We start from the raw sequence: 25,958 nt of genomic DNA, 5'->3' as shown, positions 1-25,958 counted from the left end.
ATTTAAATTTTCTTTATTTATTAGGGGATTTCCTAGGGACAATCACAGTAGGTATTTTGCGACTGGGCTGTTGCATGTGAGAGCAGCCACACAGACTCACTTTTCAGCAGATTTTGGCTTATTCATTTAATTCATCCGAGGTGGCTGCTCTCACATGCAACAGCTAGCCTTGAAATGCCTTTCTGCCATGTTCCCTAGCAAATCCCATTTATTAGATAGCTTACAAATGTAAAATTTCTCGGGGAATGATATTGGTCCCTAGCAAATTTCCTGAGCAGAGAGGGGGTTTTAGGGGTTTATGGTTTTATGACGAAATTTTGAGCTTGAATAGCATCCAATTGTGAAATAAAAATAGCAGACTTCGACTGCAAATTTCAGGTCAGAATCCTTGCGGATAACTACTTTTAATGTTTTCATTTGTTTTTTATTATGATATTTGTTTGCCTTTTTTTTTTTTTTTTGCCTATTATTTCGTGGTGATTCTTGTTGAGACTTTGAGTTTTTTTGTGAAGAAAATCTCTGACATGTATTTTGCAGACGGTTGCTGGGATTTCTCTACTTTCTTTCATCTATTTTTCCTTAATTTTTCCACTATCTGCTGTATTTTATATAAATTCGCCCCCACCAATTTCTCTAGTGTCTTTCATCTGTTTAAAATTCTCTTTGATAATCAGCTTTTAAAGTGGGAAATGGGTATTGCTTCAGTTCTTTTTAATTTTCTACTGTGTAGAAATGGCGCTGTGTTATCCACTGAGGTTTGGGTGTTCTACGTCCCTCGTGAAAGAGGAGAGCAAATTCCAAGTCCTTTCTTCTATGACTGGTTTTCCTCTGATAAAAAACCAGAGAACTTTAAAGATTTCTTCAACGACAAGTGGTTTTGGTTGGATGCTTTCGAAGTTCCCTAAGCTGGTATGCTTCCTAATTCCTTTTTAAGAAAAAAAAAATCTACGAATTGTAGGTTAATTGTTTGGTTGTATAATTTGCTAAATCTATGAATGTAGTGGAAGATAATTTTTACTGGTTTCGGATTAATTGTCAGAAAATGAGCAGTACAAAACTGAATGCTTCTGAAGCTGTTGAGAAAGTTGTGTTTGATGATGGAAAAGAAGAGGAAGGAGATACCCGCAAACACAAATCAAATATAAAAGACGAAACTAACAACAATGACGGCGAGGGAAACCATGAATCCAATGATAATATAAGAGGAAAAACCAATAACAATGATGATGATGATGATGGTCCCTTGCTCATGACGGATGAAGAGAGAAATGAATTAAGGAGGAAAATCAGAGAGGTGATCGATATGAACCCAGATGTTGAAGAAGAGGATGACCCTATTGAGAAGAGAAAAAAGATGGAGAAGCTTTTAGCGGATTATCCTCTCGTTGTTGATGAAGAAGATCCCAATTGGCCTGAAGATGAGGATGGCTGGGGATTTAACTTGTCTCAGTTTTTCAACAAAATTACGATCAAGAATGTAAGGAAGGACGACGATGACAGTTATGACAGCGATAAGGAAATGGTTTGGCAAGATGATGACTACATTCGCCCGATCAAAGATATCACCACTGGAGAATGGGAGGAGACGGTGTTTAAGGACATCAGCCCACTGATCATTCTTGTTCATAATCGTTATAAGAGGTCAGCTCTCATTCATTGCTGTTTCATTTTTTTTGCTGTCAGGTTTCTTATATTTCCAAATGCTAATCCAACTTGTTTGTGAAATTGTACGATGGCCAAATATAGTAGCATAAAATCGTAAACCATTTATTTCAATTGAAAATATTAAGGCGCTGTTCGTTTAAGATTATGACAACAGATTGACAGTGCTAAACCGATTATTGGACTCAAATTTAAACGTGATTTTGAGCCCAATAATAGTTTTGGCACTCACAATCGGTTGCCATAATTTTGATCGAACAGGGCTTAAATATAGTGTAGTGAAACAAGATAGAACATCCATACTAATACGACACGGGGAATATGTTAATCTTCATAGTAAATCTTAAAAAGAAAAGTCAATCTTAGTATGTTAACTGCATTTCTATATAACAATAAATGCGAGAGCATCCATACTAATCCGTCATAGGCAATAAGTTAAATCTTAGAAAGTTAACTGCAATTTCACTTTTCCTTTCTTCAATTTTTTGAAAAACGAGTATTTTATAACTAAAAACAAAAATGAGGTTAAGAATAGCGCTCATGCATCACACCAAAAGACTCAAACAACCAAAAGTTTACAAATTCAGCATCTTGTGCCACACAATCACACCAAAATTGGCTAAACGATCTGCCTGACTATTTTCTTTGCGATGGATGTGAGAGAAACAACACTCCAACTTGGATGGGATATCTCTCACTTGCTTATAGTGAATCATAAACCCTCAGGGAGAGAGGATTCCTTTCTACCAAGCCAATGAATGGTGTTAAGGGAATTGCCTTTGATCCACATCTTATGAATGTCGGACTCAAGAATAAATTTATAACACCATTCCGCACTCCTGTCTCTTTGGCCACCACTGCATCCTCATAACCGCAAGGACCTTCAAAGGATAATAAGTTTTCCCCTTTAGAGTCTGAATATTCCCCCAAACCCAGCCATACAGACAATAGAGTCAACAGAATGAGCAACTCTATTGTTCCCATCAAAATTGAATTTGATTCATCCAACATTGGGAGGAACCACATATTAGGAGGCCTAGTTTGGAGAAAATATCCTACACAAATAGATTTCCAATTATGAGTTTTATCTTGGAGGGTGATACTTGAAGATATCCAAATAGATTTTGATGCCTGCTCTGAGACAGTGTGGCCTTTTGGTTACCAACCGCCCTTCTCCACTACACCCATAAGATACCAACCGATGAAACATCTAGGCCAGGATAGACACCATATAACCTAGGAAAAGACTGTATCTGAGATGATCAATGACAATAAATAAATAGTTGAGTAGGGATTTCAATGTGAAATCGCAGAACGCAAAGTTGCGAGTCACTTAGGTTTTTCTTGATTAGTTGGTCCCTGGTTAGGATTTTCTCATGAAGCACACAACACAAAAAGACTGTTGCTCAAGGAGAAAAACCAAGGAGCACCAGGTATTGGGGATTCTGGGGAGGTTAATGAGAATACCCCCCTGATAAATTTTCCAGATAAGTTCATCATTGTAATCACCTGGCGATAAATAAAGTTCCCTAAGATTTTCAGCAAGGACAATGAATTCCTCTTAAGGCCCTTAAGGATGCCCCTTCCCGTAGGATTAGGTGATTAGTTTTCGTGGCCCTGATATATATCCATTGAATAAAAATTGAGTGCTCTAGAGTTCAACTCCTTAGCAAAAAGATTTGGGAATACTGATGCCAATGGGGTGCCACACCATTTGTCCAACCAAAAATTTATGTTAGCTTCATTCCCTTCTCAAAAGGGAACTTTTGAAGTGAAGGTAGGGAATTCAAACATCCATGTATTCCATATTGATCAACCTTCACTCGTGCACTCACCAAGATGAATGCATTGTTCCTACCTTTGATATCTAGCATATACAACCTTAGTCCATAATTCGCCTCCAGCGTTAAATAGTCTCTACCATCCTTTGGACTATCAAAGCTTAGTTTTGTGTTCTGATACATTCTTTATCCCCAACCCAATATCTATCTAGGGTTGGCAAACGTTTTTCTAATTTATTAGATGAACCCACCTAAATGTCAGATCCTCGTTCCACATAAAGTCTCTATTGATTTCTTCAATCATATCTGCAACAGAAGCGGGGATCTTGTGCATGGATAAGAAATACGTGGGGACGTTCAGTGGGTGAGGCTTTTAGCATAGTCATTCTGGCTGACATAGACAAGTACTTACCCTTCCATGATTCAAGTTCGGGATCAATTCTTTCAACCACTGCGTCCCAATTATGAGGGCTAAGCCCTCCCTCTTTTAGAATGAGGCCAAGGTGTTTAATCAGAAGGACCTCGAATTTAAAATCAATGATGACAAACATGTCCATAATCATCTGATCTACATTAAAGCCAAGCAGACATGATTTGCCCCTGTTTTCTTTTTCGCCTATATTTCCTTTCTTCAATTTCACAAGTAGAAATTAATTTCTATACCTTTACCCAAAACTTGCTCTATTCTTTCATCGTATGGGGACCAAGTTGAGCTCCCAATCATTTCTACGAGTCTTAAACTGAAACATAAAACATCAATTACGAATTGTAAGATTTCATGATACATGAGTTCTCTGCCAGAAGAAAAAACAGCAATGGAAAATGATGGCTTGTTGAGGTAGAATCACTTGTGAATGAATCTGCTTCGTGTGTCTACTTTCAGCTATTTCTCTTTCTAACGCAATTAAAAGTGCTGACAGACAAGAATTTTAAAACACAGATGTTTTTTTTTTTTTGACATGTAAATTAAAACACAGATGTTCTTAGAGCGTCTTAGGGCCTTTCTGTTTACTTCTAAATGTTAATTTGCATATAATCTTGCCTACTGATACCCGCTCGACCATGTTTTGATAATTGGGTAAACTCACCTTGTTTTACATTGTTTCACCATCTGTCAAAGGCTATTACAATTCCCCATAAACTCTCAGCAGACAATTGAAGTGTAAAACAGGGTGAGTTCTCCTCTACGGTTTTACCTCTCATTAAGACTGATGGGAGTTTAAATCAACTTGCATCTCTCAAAAGGTTGGTGAAGGAGAAGATTTTTTATACTTTTGATTTTTCAGCGGCAACAGAACGTTTTTGGCTGTCGTTGTCGTAGTTTAAAATCTTTTTAGCTTGACATTTTCAAAACATGCTTATGATATGTTTAGAAATGATATGGTTACTAATTTTGGTGGCGTCCTAAGAGGCCCCTAATGAATTAATTGTTTTAAGCAATTTAGCTTGTACACTGTTATCGACTGTCGGTTGGGTCTAACCAAAGGGAAGACGAAAGTTACATTTTCTGTCTTTTTGCTCTTCTTAATGCTGATGAAATGGTGTGAAATGCTTAAATCACATTGATTTGGGGCCTCTTTGCATTCCACTACAATCGCTCCTTATTTGGAAATAAGTTTATTTGCAAACGGGACATGAAGGCCACTTGGATTCTGCTATTGGATCACTTACTACCTTGAGAGTGTTTAGTTTCAGTGGTGGGTCCTTTTTGTTATGCTTCTCTGATTCTCTTGTATATTTCGGTCATTGGGTTGTTTTTTACTAAATTATTTGTCATTAAAAAAGGGCCACTTTAGAGTCCTTTAGCTAAGACATACAAGTATAATAACCATTATTTGCATGTAAGATTATATTCCCCTATGACTGTATAAGATTATGTGCAAATAATTTTTAGGTCTACCCAAAGAGGTCCTTAGATTCCACATCTCTTGATCCGGTCTGCCTCTTAGTAATAACATGAAAGTTAACTAGACGATGTAGATGGTTGGAATGCGAAACGGTTTGTTTTGTACTTAATATTCAACACCCACTTCTATTTGCAGGCCGCGGGAAAATGAAAAACTGCGGGAAGAATTAGAGAAAGCAGTGCAAATATTCTGGGACTCTAGATTGCCATCCCCAAGAGTAAGCCATTTTCATAACATTTGATGTTTCTGTGTTAACATGCATTCAGCTACTACAAAGACAACATGAAAGTATTAGTATAGAAAGAAAGTATTAGTATATATTTTATATCAATGTGAACATGTTTACTTTTCTAACATAACAACTCCATATAAATCAGTGTGTTGCTGTTGATGCTGTTGTTGAGGATGATTTGGTATCTGCGCTCGGAGTTTCAGTCTTCCCTGAACTTATCTTCACTAAAGCAGGAAAGATCTTATATCGCGAGAAAGGTATGCAACCATGACTGCAAATTGAATATAAAAGGGCTTGTTTGACAACCATGAAAAATTATTCCATAGAATATTCGCTGGTTCAACTGTAAAAGATGAGCTGAGGGAGGCGAGAAAATTGATGAGGAACAGGTGGAGAGATCATGGACAGGACATGAGAAATCCATATAAAACTGTGAAAAATAGTACGCTGCTGCAAATGAAGGGGGGGGGGGGGGGGGGGGGTGTTCCCTGTCTTTCAAGAGCTTTTCATGCTTCCCTCAATCCCATCGTCTTGGCCCTCTCTCCACCCATCTCTTACAAATGGCCCCTCTAGTATTCCATGGAATTTTTTTTCATGGTTGCCAAACATGCCCCAAGTGTTTTCAAGTGTGCTTATATTTGCATCCCTGCCTTCATTCCCCATTGTGATTTTACTGAAGCTGTATCACCTGTCATGTCTAGTGGTTCGCAGAGCAGACGAGTTATCAAAGATAATGGCTTTCTTCTACTATGGAGCATTCCGGCCATCATGCTTAATTAAGAAAGTTGGAGACAGAGAAGAAGCAATCCCCTCCATTACAAGAGCATGAAATGTTCAGTCAATCAGTTTTTTGTTCCCTTGGGTCAATGGAATTGTTGTTGTATACAGAACACAATTAACTAAATTAAATGTTTCCAGTTTTGGTATCATATGGAAAAGTTTTATGATCTGTCTGTACATCATATTCAAGCAAGTTAACAATTGAGTCAAGCCATGGTGCAGTTATGTGTATTCATGAACCTCGCCTAGTAACCCTGTTTTCCTCTTGCCTTTGAACAGAGGAAAACTAGTCATAGAAGAGAGGACTTGGAATTTGCTCCCCTCTTTCAAAAGCGACATGGAAGTACAGTCAAACCTCAGCGGATGACACAGCGCCATTTCTACGCAATGGACAATATAGATCCTTGTTTTGTTCAAATTTTTGGCCAAACTAAGAGAGGATAGCAATTTAAAAGAACTGTTAAAAAAAAATTAAAGCAATAACCATGCAACCTTGGTCTATTTGGTAGAAATGTTGTTCTTTAACCAAATGGTCATAGGATCAAACAATGGGTGGTGCCCTTGAGAAAAAAGAACTGTTGCAATACTTTGCTCCCACTTTAAAAGCTGATTATCAACTTAGGGAATTCTAAACATTAAAATTAGAAAAAAAAAACACCAGAAATGTTACTTATTAAAAAAAACACTGATAAACCCAGAAAATAAAGAAGTTGGTTGTTCTCCTTACTAATCAATGAGTCACCCCTTATCTAGGAAATTCAACAGAAAATACTGCTGATAAAGTGGGAAAAAAATAAGAGAGAAAAAAAAAGAGGTGAATAATTAGAATTGTAACGTTTAGAAGCAATTAGAAAAGTGAAATTTGAAGTGGGGGTGACACAAAATAGCACACCCATTGGAAATTTCCACGCAATTTTTTACACATTTCTCGTCCTAGTCTGAATTTTGCAACCGTATGCAAAATGGAGTACTTGTGAGATATTATTTTCAAAAAACTTGAAATCTCGACACAGAAAAATAAAATTTAGCAAAACTACAATCATAATGAAAAAATCAAATGAAAACATTTAATAAAGTAGAGTTATTCTCAAGGATTCTCACCTGAAATTTTAAGTTAAAGTGGATGCTATTTCTATTTGTATTTTTCACAATTGGATTCTATAACTTCCATAAAACCCTAAACCCTAAGAACCCCCTTTCTGCTCAGGAAATACACTAGAATATCACATTTTTGTCTGAAATTAAAATATCACCTTCTAAGCTTGACCCATTCAACTCGGTTGGTTGATCTTAAAATTCGTGACACGGACGAGTGATGCGATTTTGACTCGGGTGATTTAGGGTTCAATAAAAATTGATCCCCATTTGCAAATAAGATTATTTGTTTTTGGGGAGTGATAAATCGACCCCGACAAATAGGGGGTCTATTTAAGTAGTTGGGGGTCGATTTAACACTACCCTTTTTTAAAGTGAATTTTATTTGCCAATGGGGCACAACTTGGGTCGGGTTCAACCCGAACTCAAGGTTGGACTGGGGTGCAACTTGGGTTGGGCTTAACTCAAACTTAAGGTGGCAAATGGGCCATGCCGGCATACTTCTCGGCCCAACATGGCCCGTGGGCCAGGCACGGCATGACACGAATTGCCCACTGGCCGTGCCATGCCGGTACGAATAAGGTTGAGGTTAAGCACGGCACGACGGGCCGCGCCATGCCGTGTCTGGCCCGCGGGCCGAAGTCTTCCAAACAAATCTAGTCGGGTTGAGTTGGGTTGGGTTCATCTACGGAGAAGTCGGGTATAGTTCGTGTTCATCTGGGGCCAAATAGGAAAAACAAGAAAAAAAAAGATAACCCTAAGTAAATCATGATAAAACCCGAGGACGGAGACGGAGGTCAGGTTCGGGTCGGGTCAGGTTGCCAAGGCCTCAACCCTAACCCAACCCAAATTAAAATCGGGTTGGGAAGACTTTTCCCAACCAAACATGAGCCAAAATTGGGTTGAACCCGTTGGGTTCATATTCAAGGTGGCAATTGGGCTGTGCCGGCCTGCGGCCTGGGCAGCACGGCAAGAAGACGTGGGCCATTCCGGGCTGTGGGTTTTGGAAGGCGGCACAACAAGCGACGCGACATGACAAAATCAGTTAAAAAGGGATCATATGAGGTTGTTGTCCCGGTCCGGTATGACACGGGCCGTGGGTCGTACAACCAATTTCTTTATTTTCTGGGTTTATCAGTGCTTCTTTAATAGGTAACATTTCTGGTGTTTTTTTTTCTAATTTCAATGTTTAGAATTATGTAAGTTGATAATCAACTTTTAAAGTGGCAGTTGAGTATTGCTACAGTTCTTTTTCTCAAGGGCACCACCCATTGTTTGATCCTTGGACTATTTGGTTAAAGAACAACATTTCTACCAAATAGACCAAGGTTGCATGATTATTGCTTTAATTTTTTTACAGTTATTTTTTTTTTTAAATTGCTATCCTCTTTTAGTTTGGCCAAAAATTTGAACAAAATGAGGATCTATATTTTCCATTGCGTGGAATTGGCGCTGCGTCATCCGTTGAGGTTTAACTGTACTTCATGTCGCTTGTGAAAGAGGAGAGCAAATTCCAAGTTCTCTCTTCTATGGCTGGTTTTCCTCTGTTCAAAGGCAAGGGAAGTTTGCAGATTTCCTCGAGGACAGGTGGTTTTGGTTGGAAGTTCCCTAAGCTGGTGTGCTTCTTAATTCCTTTTTTAAGAAAAAAAATCTACGAATTGTAGGTTAATTGTTTGGTTGTATAATTTTCTAAATCTATGAATGTAGTGGAAGATAATGTTTACTGTTTTCGGATTAATTGTCAGAAAATGAGCAGTACAGAACTGAATGCTTCTGAAGGTGTTGAGAAAGTTGTGTTTGATGATGGAAAAGGAGAGGAAGGGGATACCCGCAAACACAAATCAAATATAAAACACGAAACTAACAACAATGACTGCGAGGGAAACCATGAATCCAATGATAATATAAGAGGAAAAACCAATAACAATGATGATGATGATGATGATGGTCCCTTGCTCATGACGGATGAAGAGAGAAATGAATTAAGGAGGAAAATCAGAGAGGTGATCGATATGAACCCAGATGTTGAAGAAGAGGATGACCCTATTGAGAAGAGAAAAAGGATGGAGAAGCTTTTAGCGGATTATCCTCTCGTTGCTGATGAAGAAGATCTCAATTGGCCTGAAGATGAGGATGGCTGAGGATTTAACTTGTCTCAGTTCTTCAATAAAATTACGATCAAGAATGTAAGGAAGGACGACGATGACAGTTATGACAGCGATAAGGAAATGGTTTGGCAAGATGATGACTACATTCGCCCAATCAAAGATATCACCACTGGAGAATGGGAGGAGATGGTGTTTAAGGACATCAGCCCACTGATCATTCTTGTTCATAATCATTATAAGAGGTCAGCTCTCATTCATTGCTGCTTCATTTTCTTTGCTGCCAGGTTTCTTATATTTCCAAATGCTAATCCAATGTTTGTGAAATTGTAAGATGGCCAAATATAGTAGCATAAAATCGTAAACCATTTATTTCAATTGAAAATATTAAGGCCCTGTTCGTTTAAGGTTATGACAACAGATTGACAGTGCTAAACAGATTATTGGACTCAAATCTAAACGCGATCTTGAGTCCAATAGTAGTTTTGGCACTCACAATTGGTTGTCATAATCTTGAACGAATAGGGGCCTAAATATAGTATAGCGAATGTTTATGAAAAAATCTACATTGAGTTATTGTCAACTTATAGCACTGACATTTCTATGCAGTAATAAAGAAGATAGAGCATCCATACTGATAAGACACAGGGAATACGTTAATCTTCTTAGTAAATCTTTAAAAAAAGTTAATCTTAGTAACTGAACTGCATTTCTATGTAACAAGAAATGAGAGAGCATCTATACTAATACGACATAGGGAAGAAGTTAAATCTTAATGAGTTAATTGCAATTTCACTTTTCCTTTCTTCAGTTATTTGAACAAGTATTTTATAACTAAAAACAAAAATGAGGTTAAGAATAGTGCCCATGCATTACACTAAAAGACTCAAACAACCAAAAGTTTGCAAATTCAGCATCTTGTGCCACACAATCACACCAAAATTGGCTAAACGATTTGCCTGACTATTTTCTTTGCGATGGATGTGAGAGAAACAACACTCCAAATTGGATGGGATATCTCTCACTTTTTTATGGTGAACCGTCAGGGAGAGAGGATTCCGTCCCCACTAAGCCAATGAATGGTGTTAACAGAGAGATTTGAGAATGAAATGTTGTGTGTTAGCCGTCTTGCCCTAACACACACATATATATTTATTATGAGAAGAATATGAAAAGATTATAATGCCCTTAGGCTACATAAGCATATTCTAACACTCCCCCTCAAGCTGAAGTATGAATGTCATACATGCCCAGCTTGTTACATAAATCACTCAATCGAACTCCATTCAACGACTTGGTAAACATGTCTGCAATCTGATCATTCGTTCGAGTGAACTCGGTTTGAATTTCGCCTGTCTGAATCCTGTGACGAATAAAGTGACAATCCACTTCTATATGCTTAGTTCGTTCATGAAATACCGGATTCATAGCTATGTGAATGGCTGACTTGTTGTCACAGTAGAGGGACGCAGGTGAGGAGTATGAGAATCCAATCTCTGACATAAACGATCGTAGCCAAATTAATTCACAGCTGGTGTAAGCCATGGCCCTGTATTCTGCTTCTGCACTGGATCGAGACACAACGTCCTGCTTCTTACTCTTCCAAGATACTAGATTTCCACCTATGAAGGTACAATAGCCATTAGTAGATCGCCGGTCAGCAGGAGATCCGGCCCAGTCTGCATCAGAGTATCCCTCAATTCTCAAATGATTATGCTTCCGGAAGAGAAGACTTTTCCCGGGAGCTTTCTTCAGATACTTCACTATCTGAATCACAGCTGACCAATGTGATGTCCGAGGCGCACTCATATACTGGCTAACCACACCAACATCATATGCAATATCCGGACGAGTGACTGTGAGATAGATCAACCGTCCTACTAACCGTCTGTATCTACCAAGATCGTCTAGTGGCTCCCCCTGATCAGGTGAAAGCTTGACATTCATATTCATAGGAGTCTGTGAAGGTTTTGCCCCCAGAAGACCTATTTCTTCCAAAATATCAAGAGCATACGTCATTTGGGACAAAGATAGCCCCCTTTGTGAATGTGCCATTTCAATGCCTAAAAAGTATCTCAGAACACCAAGGCTTTTGTGCTGAATTCATTCTGAAGGAAATCTTTGAGGCGTTGTATTCCTGCTTTGTCATTCCCTGTAATAACAATGTCATCAACATATACAACCAGGAGAATTAGTCCATCCTTGCTTCGAGAGTTGAACACAGAATGGTCTGCAGCACATTGTTACATACCAAATTGTAGGATGGCCTCACTAAATCTCCCAAACCAAGCACGAGGAGACTGTTTAAGACCATAAATCGCCTTTCTAAACTTACAGACGGTATGCTGTAACTCCCCCTGAGCAACAAACCCTGGCGGTTGCTCCATATACACCTCATCCTGCAAATCACCATGGAGGAACGCTTTCTTGATATCCAACTGATATAGTAGCCAAGATTGATTCACGGCCAAAGAAATCAATACACGGATGGACGGAATCTTTGCCAATGTCTCAACATAATCAATCCCATAAGTCTGAGTAAAGCCCTTTGCAACAAGACGGGCTTTTAACCTCTCAACAGAGCCATCAGGTAAGTATTTGACGGTGAACACCCACTTACATCTGACTGCCTGAGCACCAGGAGGAAGGGAAGCCAACTGCCATGTCTGATTTTTGGCCAAAGCATCCATCTCAGCCTCCATAGCTGCCCGCCATCCCGAATCAAGCATAGCCTCTCGAGCAGAGCGAGGAATAGAAATCGATGACAAAGATGATAGAAATGCGGTATACGAAGGAGATAACCGAGCATAACTTACCGCATCAGAAATAGGGTGATGAGTGGTACGAGAACGAGTATGGCTCGCAATGGGGGCATCAAGAGAATCATCAACCTGAGCAGCATCATCAGAGGATGAGGATAAAGAAAGACCTGCTTGCTGAGAAGAGATGACAGGACATGAAGGCTCAACTGAAGTAGTAGAACGCTTGCAAGTATATACTTGGAAGGGACGCTGAACCGGATCCGATGGCACTTGGAACCGGAACCGACAACGGCAACGGAGGAGGAGATACCGGTAAAGAAGAGGAAGCAGGAAAGTAGGGAGTATCCTAAAAAAAGGAGACATCAACACTGATAAATTTGCGGCGAAGCTGAGGACTGTAGCATCAATAACCCTTCTGGGTTCGTGAATAACCCAGGAAAACACACTTTGATTGCCCTTGTGGCCAATTTATCAAGTCTTGGAGTGAGATCCTGAACAAAGCAAACACACCCAAACACCTTGGGAGGTAACGGAAACGGATCCCCAGAAGGGCGTAACACCGAAAAAGGGACCAATTGCTAAGAATTGCAGAGGGTAGACGATTAGCCAGAAAGCAGGCTGTAAGCATAGCGTCAACCCAAAAAGATTTGAGAACATGCATCTGATACAGAATGGTGCGAGCTATATATACAAGATACCGTATTTTCTGCTCGGCAACACCATTCTGTTGTGAAATGTGGGCACAAGACGACTGATGAATAATTCCACGACTAGAGAGAAACTCCTGAAAACCGTGCCAATCAGAAAAATACTCACGTGCATTATCAGTACGTAAACATTTAAGGGAACATGAGTATTGATTTGTAATTTCAGCATAAAATAAACAAAATGTAGAAAATACCTCAGAACGATCCTTTATTATATAATGCCAGGTCATTATGGAAAAATCATCAACAAAAATAACAAAGTACTTCCCACCAAACATAGGAGTACGACATGGACCCCAAACATCAGAATGCACTAACTCAAAAGGACTACTAACACGACTAACAGAACGAGACGGGTAGGAAACACGATGGTGTTTTCCATACTGACATGACTCACAATGAAAAGGACTAATAACACCAGAAACAACTGAAGAACGCTGCAGACGCTCAGGAGAAGGATGACCGAGCCGGCAGTGCCACATAAAGGTATTTGCTGAGGTACTAAACACCGTCGGAGTGATAGCATCATCCAGGTAGTATAGGCCATCTGTCTCATGCCCCGAGCCAATCTTCTTCCCAATCGCAAGGTCCTGAAAAACACAATAAGATGGAAAGAATGTTACTGAACAATTAAGGCGATTAGTAAGCTGACTAACATAAAGAAGATTGCAGGGAAAAGTAGGAACACAGAGTACAAATGATAAGGATAAGTGGGAGGTGGCTGTAACAGTCCCAGTGCCTGAAATAGGACATCGAGTCCCATTGGCCAAGGTGACCATCTTAGTAGGAGCACAAGAAGTAAAGGAACTAAGAAGTGTACTGTTACCGGTCATATGATGAGAGGCACCAGAATCAATGAGCCAGGAAGCAGAGTGACTAAGAGAGCAAGAGAGCAAGATGGGTTGCTACCTTCTGTGGCAAGTTGAGCAGCCGGTTATTTCCCTTTCTCCTGTAGGCGCAAAAGTGACTCATACTCAGTCCGAGAGACGACCATGGTGTCTGAGGTAGCAGGAACAGGTGCAGCAGGTGTCTCAGAAGCGAAGTGGGCGGCTCGAGCGGGACGCAGCTCGGGATGGAGATCGTAACAGAAATCAATAGTGTGACCCTCCATGTCACAATGACTGCAATAACGTGAGCCACGACCCCCATAAGTACGGCCTCCCCCTGAATCTCGGTCAAAGCCATGGCCCTGTCCGCGACCATGACCCCTACCACGAGTGCTCCGAAAGGAACCAGACTGGGCAGCAAAGGCGGACTGGTCACCAGCAACTCAGATAACCGGATCGATACGTAGAGCGCATTGAACGCGAGAAAAGATCTCTTCCAAAGATGGGAGCGTGCCTAACCGAAGGATCTGCTGCCGAAGAGGGACAAACTCAGGCCCTAAGCCATTCAAAAACCGAGTAGTACGGAGCTCATTCTTCTGTTGAGCCAAGACCTTAAAGTTGGTGGACGGTGGATGATAAATATCAATTTGCTCACAAAGACCAACAAAATCCGAATAGTACTCAGCGACGGTCTTATCTCCACGCGAGATACGAAAGAAGTCACTGTAAACATTAGTAATCCGCGTGAGATTGTTGTTGCCGGAATAGAGTGTCTCAGTACGCAACCAGACTGCCCGTAATGTATCCAGAAATAGCATGTGGCTCGCAATCTTTGGTTCCATACTCTGACAGAGAAGAGACTGGAGCTGGGCATCCTCCTGACTCCACTTATCATACTGCATCTTTCGGATTCGGAGGATCCGTTGTGAGGAAACGTAACTTGCCCTGACCTCGCAGATAGAGGTGAACAGAACGACTCTAGGCAGGGTAATTAGCACCATTCAATTTAATGGATGTCATAGAGGTCACCGATACCGGAAATGAACCGGAGGAAGATGCTGATGACAAGGCCATAGTAAATACCAAAACTCAAATGGGATTTCGGTGAAGCAGACCAGACAAGACACACCACAACAATCACAGACACCCACAGAAAAGGGCAGCCAAATATAGGCAAGCAAATCACCACGGAGATAAACAATCAAAAGGAAAAACCACAAACATCTGCCGGAAGGATCCCGAAAGAACAAGCATGAAGCCTCATACTTGTGGAACTACAATGAAACATAGAGACAAAGCTTAAGTCTTCAAGTAGGAATCAAAGAAAAATGTAACAAAACGGAGCCGCGACAAAAAAGCTGAGAAATGTAACGGGAAGTTGTAGGGCAGGAACACCTGACGGCTAGAAGAGAAGAACGCTACCCTTATAGGTCAAAGAAGATGGGGAAAGATGTTAAAAAGAAGAAGGGAGAGCACGCAAGGGGGCGTGCAGAGGGGGCAACCTGGGATTCCAGGGGGCACAGGGCAAACAGGGAAGAGGTTAGGTTTTTCAGGGGGCGCGTAGGGGTGGCGCACAGGGGGCAACCTGGGTTTTCCAGGGGGCGTTCAGGGGGGCAACCTGGGTTTTTAGGGGGGGCGCACAGGGCAAAGAAGGTAAGAGGTTGGGTTTTCCAAGGGGGGCAACTAGGGAAGAGGTTGGGTTTTCCAGGGGGGCAACCAGGGAAGAGGTTGGGTTTTGTACAGAGAAAAAGAGGAGGAGAAAGAAAGAAAAAAAGAAGAAGGAGGGCATGGCCATGGACTTCAATGGAGGAAGACAAGAGGTCTTCAATGGAGGTCCCTAGGGCATCGAGGAACCCTAGGGCTTTGATACCATGTTAATAGAGAGATTTGAGAATGAAATGTTGTGTGTTAGCCGTCTTGCCCTAACACACACATATATATTTATTATGAGAAGAATATGAAAAGACTATAATGCCCTTAGGCTACATAAGCTTATTCTAACAAAGGGAATTGCCTTTGATCCACATCTTATGATTGTTGGCCTCAAGGATAAGTTTATAACGCCATTCCACACTCTTGTCACTTTGGCCACCAGTGCATCCTCATCACCGCAAGGACCTTCAAAGGATAATAAGTTTTCCCCTTTAGAGTCTGAATATTCCCCCAAAGCCAGCCACACAGACATTAGAGTCAATAGAATCAGCAACTATGTCGTTCCCATCAAAATTGAATTTGATTCATCCAACATTGGGACGAACCACATACTAGGAGGCCTAGTTTGGAGAAAATATCTGACATAAATAGATATTCAGTTATGAGTTTTATCTTGGAGGGTGATTCTTGAAAATAAATTAGATTTTGAAGCCTTCTATGAGACAGTGTGGCCTTACTGTTACCAACCGCCCTTCTCCACTACACCCATAAGGTACCAACAGATGAAACATATAGGCCAGGATAGACACCATATAACCTAGGAAAAGACTGTATCTGAGATGATCAATGGCAATAAATAAATATGTGAGTAGGGGATTTCAATGAACACAAAGTTGCGCGTCACTTAGGTTTATCTTTATTAGTTGGTCCCTGGTTAGGATTTTCTCATGAAGCACACACCACAAAATGACAGTCGCTCAAGGAGAAACCAAGGAGCACCAGGTATTGGGAAATCTGGGGAGGTTACTGAGAATACCCCCCTGATCAATTTTCCAGATAAGTTCATCATTGTAATCACCTGGCAATAAGTAAAGGTCCCTAAGATTTTCAGCAAGGAGAATGAATTCCTCTTAAGGCCCTTAAGGATGTCCTTCCCTTGGGATAAGGTGATTACTTTCCTGAGCCCTGATACAGTCATTTAATAAAAATTGAGTGCTATAGAGTTCAACTCCTTAGCAAAAAGATTTGGGAATACTGATGCCAATGGAGTGCCACACCATTTGTCCAACCAAAAATTTATGTTAGCTTCATTCACTACTCAAAAGGGTACTTTTGAAGTGAGGGTAGAGAATTCAAACATCCGTGTATTCCATATTGATCAACCTCTTTCGTGCACTCACCAAGATGAATGCATTGTTCCTACTTTTGATATTTAGCATATACAGCCTTAGTCCATAATTTGCCTCCAGCATTAAATAGTCTTTAGCATCATTTGACTATCAAAGCTTAGTTTTGTGTTCTGATACATTCTTTACCCCCAAACCACTGTCTATCTTGGGTTAGCAAACTTGTTTCTAATTTATCAGATGAACCCACCTAAATGCCAGATCCTCATTCCACCGTGATTTCTTCAATCATATCTGCAACAGAAGGGGGGATCTTGTGCATGGATAAGAAATACATGGGGACGTTGAGGGTGAGGCTTTTAGCATAGTCATTCCGGCTGACATTGACAAGTACTTACTCTTCCATGATTCAAGTTTGGGATCAATTCTTTCAACCACTGGGTCCCAATTATGAGGGCTAAGCCCTCCATCTTTTAGAACGAGGCCAAGGTGTTTTATCGGAAGGACCTCGAATTTAAAATCAATGGTGACAAACATGTCCATAATCATCTGATCTACATTAAATCCAAACAGACATGATTTGTCCCTGTTTATTTTTTTGCCCATATTTCCTTTCTTCAATTTCACAAGTTGAAATTAATTTCGATACCTATACCCAAAAATTGCTCTATTCTTTCGTCGTATGGGGACCGAGTTGAGCTCCCAATCGTTTCTACGAGTCTTAAACTGAAACAAAAAACATCAATTATGAATTGTAAGATTTAATGATGCATGAGTTCCCTACCAGAAGAAAAAACGGCAATGGAAAATGATGGCTTGTTGAGATAGAATCACTTGTTAATGAATCTGCTTCTGTGTGTCTACTTTCAGCTATTTCTCTTTCTAACGCAATTAAAAGTGCTGAAAGACAAGAATTTTAAAATACAGATGTTCTTAAAGCGTCTTAGGGCCTTTCTCTTTACTTCTAAATGTTAATTTGCATATAATCTTGCCTACTGATATCCGCTCGACCATGTTTTGATTATTGGGTAAACTCATCTTGTTTTACATTGTTTCACCATCTGTCAAAGGCAATTACAATTCCCCATAAACTCTCAGCAGACAATTGAAGTGTAAAACAGGGTGAGTTCTCCTCTAAGGTTTTACGTCTCATTAAGACTGATGGTGGTTTTAATCAACTTGCATCTCTCGAAAGGCTGGTGAAGGAGAAATTTTTTATAGTTTTGACTTCTTTTTTTGAAAGATAACAAAGATTTATTCCAATAATCCAGTAATTACAAAGACTGGGACAAGAGGTCCCTCTAACAAATTACAAGGATTACAAGAGATACTGATCAATAATAAGCCAAAGCAAAATATGATCAGTTAATCTCCGAAATTTCCATCCATGCCAACATGTGAGATAATGGTCTCCGACAAGCTAGTCCCCACCTTTGCCAGTTCATCGGCTCTTGAATTGGCCGTACAGTGTTGATGGCATAGTTTTGGTCTGATGATGCAAACAAGATCTCTTGAATTGAAGACTGTATTATCATCAGTGGCTCTATTTTGGACTTCTATAAAGATCTTTACTCCAGGAAGCATTTCTGGAGACCAAGATTTGAAGGTCTACACTTCCATACGCTCTCAGCTGAGAAAGCGGAATGGCTAGAAAGAGCTTTCTCACTGGAGGAGATCGAGGCGGCCCTCTTTTCTCTAAAAAAGGATAAGGCTCCTGGCCTAGGATCGGCCTTCTACCTAAAGTTTTGGGACACTATTAAACTCGAAGTTCTTGGCTTTTTCAATGAGTTCCACGAACGGGGTATCATCAACTCTGAGGCCAACTCAACCTTTATTACACTCATACCAAAAAGGAATGGGGTAGTGGAGCTTGGAGATTACCGTCCTATTAGCCTGGTAAATAGTGCCTATAAATTGCTGGCGAAGGTCCTAGCTCGCAGAATGAGTTCTGTTATGGGGGAGGTCATATCAAAGTATCAGGCGGCCTTTGTCAAAGACATGCAAATCTTGGATGGGATTCTTATTGCTAATGAAATAATAGATTCCATGAATAGGGGGGGTGACCATGGTTATATCATCAAGGTGGATCTCGAGAAGGCTTATGACCACGTTGAGTGGTCTGTTCTTGACTACATTATGAGGCGAATGGGCTTCGGACAGAAATGGAGGCGTTGGATTAAGGCATGCCTATCAACGGCTGTCTTCTCAATTCTAATCAGTGGCTCCCCCGAAGGTTTCTTCAGAAGCTCTCGCGGTATTAGACATGGGGACCCATTGTCTCCCTACCTGTTCATTGTTGTTGCTGAGGCGTTGAGCTCTATTATTTCCAAGGCAGCCGAGTGTGGGTATATCTCCGGAATTAAACCTAGTCGTGCCTCCGATCCCATTACCCATTTGCAGTTTGCTGATGACACGGTGATTCTGTTGAGCGAGGGCGATCAACAAATCAGACATTTAAAACGCATCCTATGGTGGTTCGAGATTATATCTGGCTTGAAGGTAAATCTAGCCAAGACAGTTATTACTGGTATCAATGAAGAGGAGGGGAGGGTTGATTGGGCTGCATCTGTTCTGGGGTGCAGAAAGGTAACTTCACCAATCCGATATCTTGGTCTACCTTTGGGCTACGGTGTGCCAAGGGCTGCCCTCTGGGATCCGATAGTGGAACGAATCGAACGAAAGCTTGCCTCGTGGAAAAAAAGGTATCTGTCATGCGGGGGGAGAATCATGTTGGTCAAAGCGGCCTTGGCCAATATTCCGGTATACTACATGTCTCTATTTAAAATACCGGTTTCAACGTCGAATCGTATTGAGAAACTGCAGAGGGATTTCTTATGGGAGGGTTTGGATTGGATGAAGGAAAAAGAACGAAACACCTTCTTAATTGGAAATATGTATGTAAATCCAAGTGACGTGGAGGTATCGGAATCGGGAAAATAAGAAAACGCAATCTGACCCTTCTCGGACAGTGGTTCTGGAGGTTTGGCACTGAGAAAAAACGCACTCTGGCATCGCATTATTGCAGATAAATATTGTACTGATTGGGGGGAATGGATGGGAAATAGTCCCTCGACGAGCCGGGGATCGGGTGCATGGAGATCTATCTGTTCGACTAAAAATCTATTCATTCCCAATGTAAGATTCAGGGTTGGGAAGGGGTCCGATGTAAGATTTTGGCTTCACCTATGGCTGGGAACAAAGCCGCTATCTGCACAATATCCGGATCTGTTCCAGATCGTGGCGGAACCGGATGCAAGAGTGGCGGATGTTCTACAGAGAGGGCTGTCGGTGGATCAGAATTTTTGGGATATTAGACTCGGGCGCAACCGAAAGGATGGGGAAGTCATTCTTTTCAGCAATCTAATGAAATTCCTATCGTCTTCCTACGCTTCGCCCTACGAAGATGACAAATGGGTATGGATGCCCAATCGGGATGGAGGCTTTTCCGTGAAATCCTTTTTTAGGCAATTGAACGAGGGAAATAAACCCGTTTCTCGCCGGGCAAGCATTTGGTGAAATGTTGCCCCTCCTCCGATTACGGCGTTCGGATGGATGGTGGCCCACAGGTGCATAAATTCGTCCGGGGCAAGTTGCTGTGCGTTCTGTAACTGTGATGAGGAAACCATTGATCATTTACTCATTCAATGCCCTTTCTCCTACAACATCTGGATGGATACATTATGAAGCTTTGGGATGTCTTGGGTATTTCAAAAGAAGATCGATTGGATTTTATTGAACTGGACAGTAGCATTCAATGGGTGTATTGGAAAAACCTTTTGGATGTCGATTCCTTATGCGGTAACATGGCATATCTGGAATGAAAGAAATAACCGCATTTTTAATGGTAAGCGTTGGGCTTCGTCGTACATTGCACTGGACGTAAAGTTATCCATAATCAGATGGGCTGCGTCGAAGATGGGGATCCCGTATCCGGTGACCGCTATATTGCGCAATTGGTTATCCGTAGGTTTGGAGAAAAGGCATCGCAATCGGGAGTCTCCGCAATGCGAACCGCCGCCGGTAGGGTGGGTAAAATTAAATTTCGATGGCTGTTCGATCAGGAACCCGGGAAGAGTGGGTTTCGGTGGGGTGTTTCGTGATCATAACAGCACCATTATTGCATCTTTCTCCAGTCCGGCCGGGGAATGTGAGGCCAACGAAGCGGAAGTGACGGCACTCCTTTTCGGGCTCAAATGGTTCGCCAATCAGAATCTGGGACCACTCATTGTCGAGGGGGATTCCTTGATTACCATAGCGTGGGCATCAAATTGTTGTTGCGGTCCCTGGAGACTAGCTCCCAAAATTGACGAGATCGGAGACATTGTGCGGTTGGTCAAACCTCAATTGAAGCACAAGAGGCGTACTGCGAATTCGATGGCCGACGGTTTGGCGAAACATGGCGTTAATCTTCTGACGCCATGTATTGTGGAGGGACTGTTCCCACCGGCATTGGATGGTACTTTTTCTGTTTGCTTTTGATTGCATGTATTGTCCCTGGGACACCTTGTCCCCGTCATGTAATCTCATTTTGTGGGCAATAAAATTTTCCGTTACCTTTAAAAAAGAAGAAGAGGCGAATCTCATCAGGGACACAAGAAATACGCCATGGTCCAGAAGACCTATTTGCAGCCCAGGCCAAAGCATTAGACGAGTCACCCTCCACAATGAGAGGTCCCATATTGTTAGCCGCATACCATCTAAGTCCAAATAATAGTGCTATGGCCTCCGCAGAATTTGCATCGCTAACTCCGATTGGACCGGAAAAGGACATAATCTCGTCCCCCAACTCATTACGAAGGACTCCGCCAATACCCGCCGGTCCAGGATTTCCAGAAGAACTCCCATCAAAATTCAATTTAAACCATCCAGTGGGAGGAGCCATCCATCTTGGTGAAACAATGTAGTTTGACAGATGGTGAAATAATGTAAAACAATGTAAAACAGGGTGAGTTTGGGGAATTGTAATTGCCTTTGACAGATTGTGAAACAATGTAGTTTTACGGCCGTCGTTGTAGTGGACTAGTAGTTTTAAGTCTTTTTAGCTTGACATTATCAAAACATGGTTATGATATGTTTAGAAATTATATGGTTAATAACTTTGGTGGCATCCTAAGAGGCCCCTTATGAATTAGTTGTTTTAAGCAATTTAGCTTGTATACTGTTATCGACTGTCAGTAGGGTCTAACCAAAGGGAGGATGAAAGTTACATTTTCAGTCTTTTTGCTCTTCTTAATGCCTGATAAATGATGTGTTTGAAATGCTTAAATCACATTGATTTCGGGCCTCTTTGCATTCCACTACAATCGCTCCTTATTTGGAAATAATTTTATTTGCAAACGGGACATGAAGGCCACTTTAGATTCAGCTATTGGATCACTTACTACCTTGAGAGTGTTTAGTTTCAGTCGTGGGTCCTTTTTGTTATGCTTCTCTGATTCTCTTGTATATTTAATTTTGGTCATTGGGTTGCTTTTTACTAAATTCTTTCTCATTAAAAGGGGCCACTTTAGAGTCCCTTGGCTAAGATATACAAGTTTAAACCATTATTTGCATGGAAGATTATATGCCCCTAAGACTATATAAGATTATGTGCAAATAATTTTTAGGTCTACCCAAAGAGTTCGATTCCACATCTCTTGATCTGGTCTGCCTCTTAGTAATGACGTGAAAGTTAACTAGATGATGTAGATGGTTGGAACGCGAAACGGTTTGTTTTCTACTAAATATTCAACACCCACTTCTATTTGCAGGCCGCGGGAAAATGAAAAACTACGGGAAGAATAGAAAGCAGTGCAGATATTCTGGGACTCTCTAGATTGCCATCCCCAAGAGTTAGCCATTTTCATAATATTTGATGTTTGTGTGTTCACAGACATTCAGCTACTACAAAGACAGCATGAAAGTATTAGTATATAATAAAAGTATTAGTATATATTGTATATCCATGTGAACATGTTTACTTTCTAACATAACAACTCCATATAAACCAGTGTGTTGCTGTTGATGCTGTTGTTGAGGATGATTTGGTATCTGCGCTCGGAGTTTCAGTCTTCCCTGAACTTATCTTCACTAAAGCAGGAAAGATCTTATATTGCGAGAAAGGTATGCACCCATGACTGCAAATTGAATATACAATGGCTTGTTTGACAACCATGAAAAATTATTCCATAGAATATTCGTGGGTTCAACTGTAAAGATGAGCTGAGGGAGGCAAGAAAATTGATGAGGAACAAGTGGAGAGATCATGGACAGGACGTGAGAAATCTATATAAAACTGTGAAAAATAGTACCCTACTTCAAATTGGGTTTTTTTTTTCCTGTTTTTCAACAGCTTTTCATGCTTCCCTCACTCCCATCGTCTTGTCCGTCTCTCTCCATCAATCTCTTACAAATGACCCCACTAATATTCCATGGAATTTTTTTTCATGGTTGCCAAACATGCCCCGAGTGTTTTAAAGTATGCTTATATTTGCACCCATGCCTTTATTCCACATTGTGATTTTACTGAAGCTGTATCACCTTTCATGTTTAGTGGTTCGCACAGCAGACGAGTTATCGAAGATAATGGCTTTCTTCTACTACGGAGCATTCCGGCCATCATGCTTAATTAAGAAAGTTGGAGACAGAGAAGAAGCAACCCCCCCTCCATTACAAGAGCATGAAATGTTCAGTCAATCAGTTTTTTGTTCCTTTGGGTCAATGGAATTGTTGTTGTATGCAGATCAAAATTAACTAAAATTAAACGTTTCCAGTTTTGGTATCGCATGGAAAAGTTGTATGATCTGTCTGTACATCATACTCAAGCAAGTTAAGAATTGAGTCAAGCCATGGTGCAGTTATGTGTATTCATGAACCTCGTCTAGTAACCCTTGTTCCCACGTATGCGAGCTCTCATATCAACCTGAAATAACCAAGAACAAATTACATCATATGACGAATCCATGAGGCACGACATACAATACATATTCAGCATATAATTCTAATCTCAATTAAAAAAAAACAGAGAGAGAGAGAACTGTTGTATGCATTCCTTTAACTTGAAAAATGGTTCCTTCAGCAGTTATAATTTTCTAGAGTGATTACTGGCATCAAAATTATCACTGCATCAAATTACATAACTGTTGTATGCATTCCATTAATTCGAAAAAAAATATTCCTTCAGCACTTGTTATTATCTGGAGTGATCAGGCTGGCATCAAAATTATAAGATTATTAAATTAAACAGAATTGCATATAGTTGAGCACTGCCACGCCTTCGGATCTTACAATGATTAGACATTTTGGATCTTAAAAGTATTTCATTATCTACTTTTTGCTACCAGTTTCCAGCTTCCTTAGTCATCCTGGTTCCACCCCTCTCGTAAGTAAAGACCATGGTTGTAAATTTCGACCGAAATCCGAAATTACCGACACCGAAATCTATCAAAACCGAAACGGTCATTTATTTCAGCCGAAATTTAGGAATTTCGGTTTTTCCAAAAAATCTGTTTTTTTTTTAAATATTAATTTAATATTTCACCGAAATTTAATATTGAATAAAATATTGGTTTTGGGTTTTGTACGAGATTTCGACACCGAAATTTCGGGGTCCGAAACCGGTACCGAAACCGAAATTTAAAACCTCGGTAAAGACTATGCAACATATTTGCAACATACAAGAAGATTGATACATCTGAAGGCATTTTGTTTTCAAAACTAAACTTGGAAGGCAACTTGGGAGATTGGGATAAGATGGGAGGAATAAAGTCTTATGTAATATAATTTTTTTCATTAAAAAGGAAAAAGAATTACACAAGTCTACTTGGGGCAATACCATACTCAACACCTATCATTGATAATATCCTGCCAATGATATTAGCAAGGGATATGCCTTGATTCTTTTTTTAATAGAAAAAAGCATTAATGAAAGAAAGCAAAAAGGAGCATACAAGAGAAAGACTGAGATGGTCTAAACGTAAGGAAAATACAAAAAAGCACACTGCCAAACCAACAAGGACGCACACCTCCCCACCGTCAAGGTGGGAGGAAATTAAACGTCTCTAACTCCGACCTAGTGACAGCAGATAGAGCAAGAGGTTGGTCTCACACTTGGCTGAGCACCAAATGTGCTGAAACACCACCGAGTCGTCCTCCCCTATATCCTTTATCTCCTCAATCGCACCCGCAAGCCACCGTTAGTAGCTTTCTTCCTTTTTCATCTATCTAATAGCGTTGAGCAAATCACCTTCAATGATGGGGTGTCCATTAGCTCCCTCCCTACTAGACGCATACCTGTGAGGAATGTGAACTTCAGCCATGCTGGAGTCGTGGAGTCCGATGGGACAGGGAAATGCCACCCTGATCACACTATTGTTATCGCAGAGAAGCCCCCGCACCCATTGGACTGGGATTAGTAATACTGGACCCGTCAAAGTTCAGTTTTAAGCCGTGTGGAGTGGGGTCCATCTAAGTGCTATAATGTATTTCCGGGCTTTACTGACCCAGATCTCATCCAAACATTTCGGGGGCGAAGTCACAAAAAAGCAGCTAAACTCCCACTGAGCAATCATGAGACAAATCTGGTGTTGGATATACTGCACCTTCAAGATACCCTCAATCACGATTAATTCTCTCTTTCCAAATGATTCATAGAGTCGTTGCTAATGCGAGGTCCAAGAGAATACGGTCTCTGACCGGCAAGAGGCAAAGGACCATTGTTCAAACAATTCAACAATATGACAAGGGAAAACCCAAGAAGCCCCAAATTTTCCCCAAATAAAATACCATGATCCACAGATTCACCATCCGTCACACATAAGGTGCAATTAGGGGTGGACATGTATACCCAGAACCAAACCAATTGTAATCGGTTCCCAGAATTTGGAACCATAACCGAACCACTTATCTTTGGAACCGAACTGAACTAGAACCGAACAACCGAACTTGATCGGTTCGGTTCTGGGTTTACCCGGCCTTTATTTTATAAATTTTCCCATTTATTAGATATTTGGAGAGAGAGAGAGAGAGAGAGAGAGAGAGAGAGAGCTGAGAGGATTTCGAGGAAGAGTTGAGAGTGGAGACGGCGAGAGTCGCAACTCACAAGGCAAGAGTCAGGAAAACTA

General features: G+C 40.8%; 1 protein-coding gene and 1 pseudogene across 2 annotated transcripts; both read left to right on the top strand.

Annotated features, from left to right (window-relative positions):
- Positions 1-218: 218 nt before the first annotated feature.
- On the top strand, positions 219-6,511 carry LOC143849957 (thioredoxin-like fold domain-containing protein MRL7L, chloroplastic). The gene is made up of 6 exons (XM_077359275.1): positions 219-378; positions 731-909; positions 1,040-1,641; positions 5,486-5,567; positions 5,728-5,839; positions 6,284-6,511. The coding sequence occupies exons 2-6, from the start codon at positions 733-735 to the stop codon at positions 6,409-6,411; spliced, it is 1,101 nt and encodes a 366-aa protein (XP_077215390.1). The 5' UTR covers positions 219-378; positions 731-732; the 3' UTR covers positions 6,412-6,511.
- A 2,326-nt stretch (positions 6,512-8,837) lies between these two features.
- On the top strand, positions 8,838-23,739 carry LOC143851666 (thioredoxin-like fold domain-containing protein MRL7L, chloroplastic; annotated as a pseudogene). Its single transcript, XR_013236444.1, has 5 exons — positions 8,838-9,073; positions 9,203-9,807; positions 22,608-22,688; positions 22,848-22,959; positions 23,390-23,739. The product of XR_013236444.1 is annotated as a thioredoxin-like fold domain-containing protein MRL7L, chloroplastic (transcript).
- The last annotated feature ends 2,219 nt before the right edge of the window (positions 23,740-25,958 follow it).

This window comes from Tasmannia lanceolata, unplaced genomic scaffold, assembly GCF_043159265.1.
Source record: "Tasmannia lanceolata isolate RefF3 unplaced genomic scaffold, GAP_Taslan_0.1 ptg000018l, whole genome shotgun sequence".
Classification (NCBI taxonomy): domain Eukaryota; kingdom Viridiplantae; phylum Streptophyta; class Magnoliopsida; order Canellales; family Winteraceae; genus Tasmannia; species Tasmannia lanceolata.
The sequence above is the reverse complement of the archived record's forward strand: the minus strand, read 5'-3'. Positions and strand labels throughout refer to the sequence as shown.

Coding starts and splice junctions, on each gene's coding strand:
- LOC143849957 (XM_077359275.1), top strand. CDS start 733: ATGGCGCTGTGTTATCCACTGAGGTTTGGGTGTTCTACGTCCCTCGTG. Junction 1,642..5,485: donor GTTCATAATCGTTATAAGAG/GTCAGCTCTCAT, acceptor TTCTATTTGCAG/GCCGCGGGAAAATGAAAAAC. Junction 5,840..6,283: donor GATCTTATATCGCGAGAAAG/GTATGCAACCAT, acceptor TGTCATGTCTAG/TGGTTCGCAGAGCAGACGAG.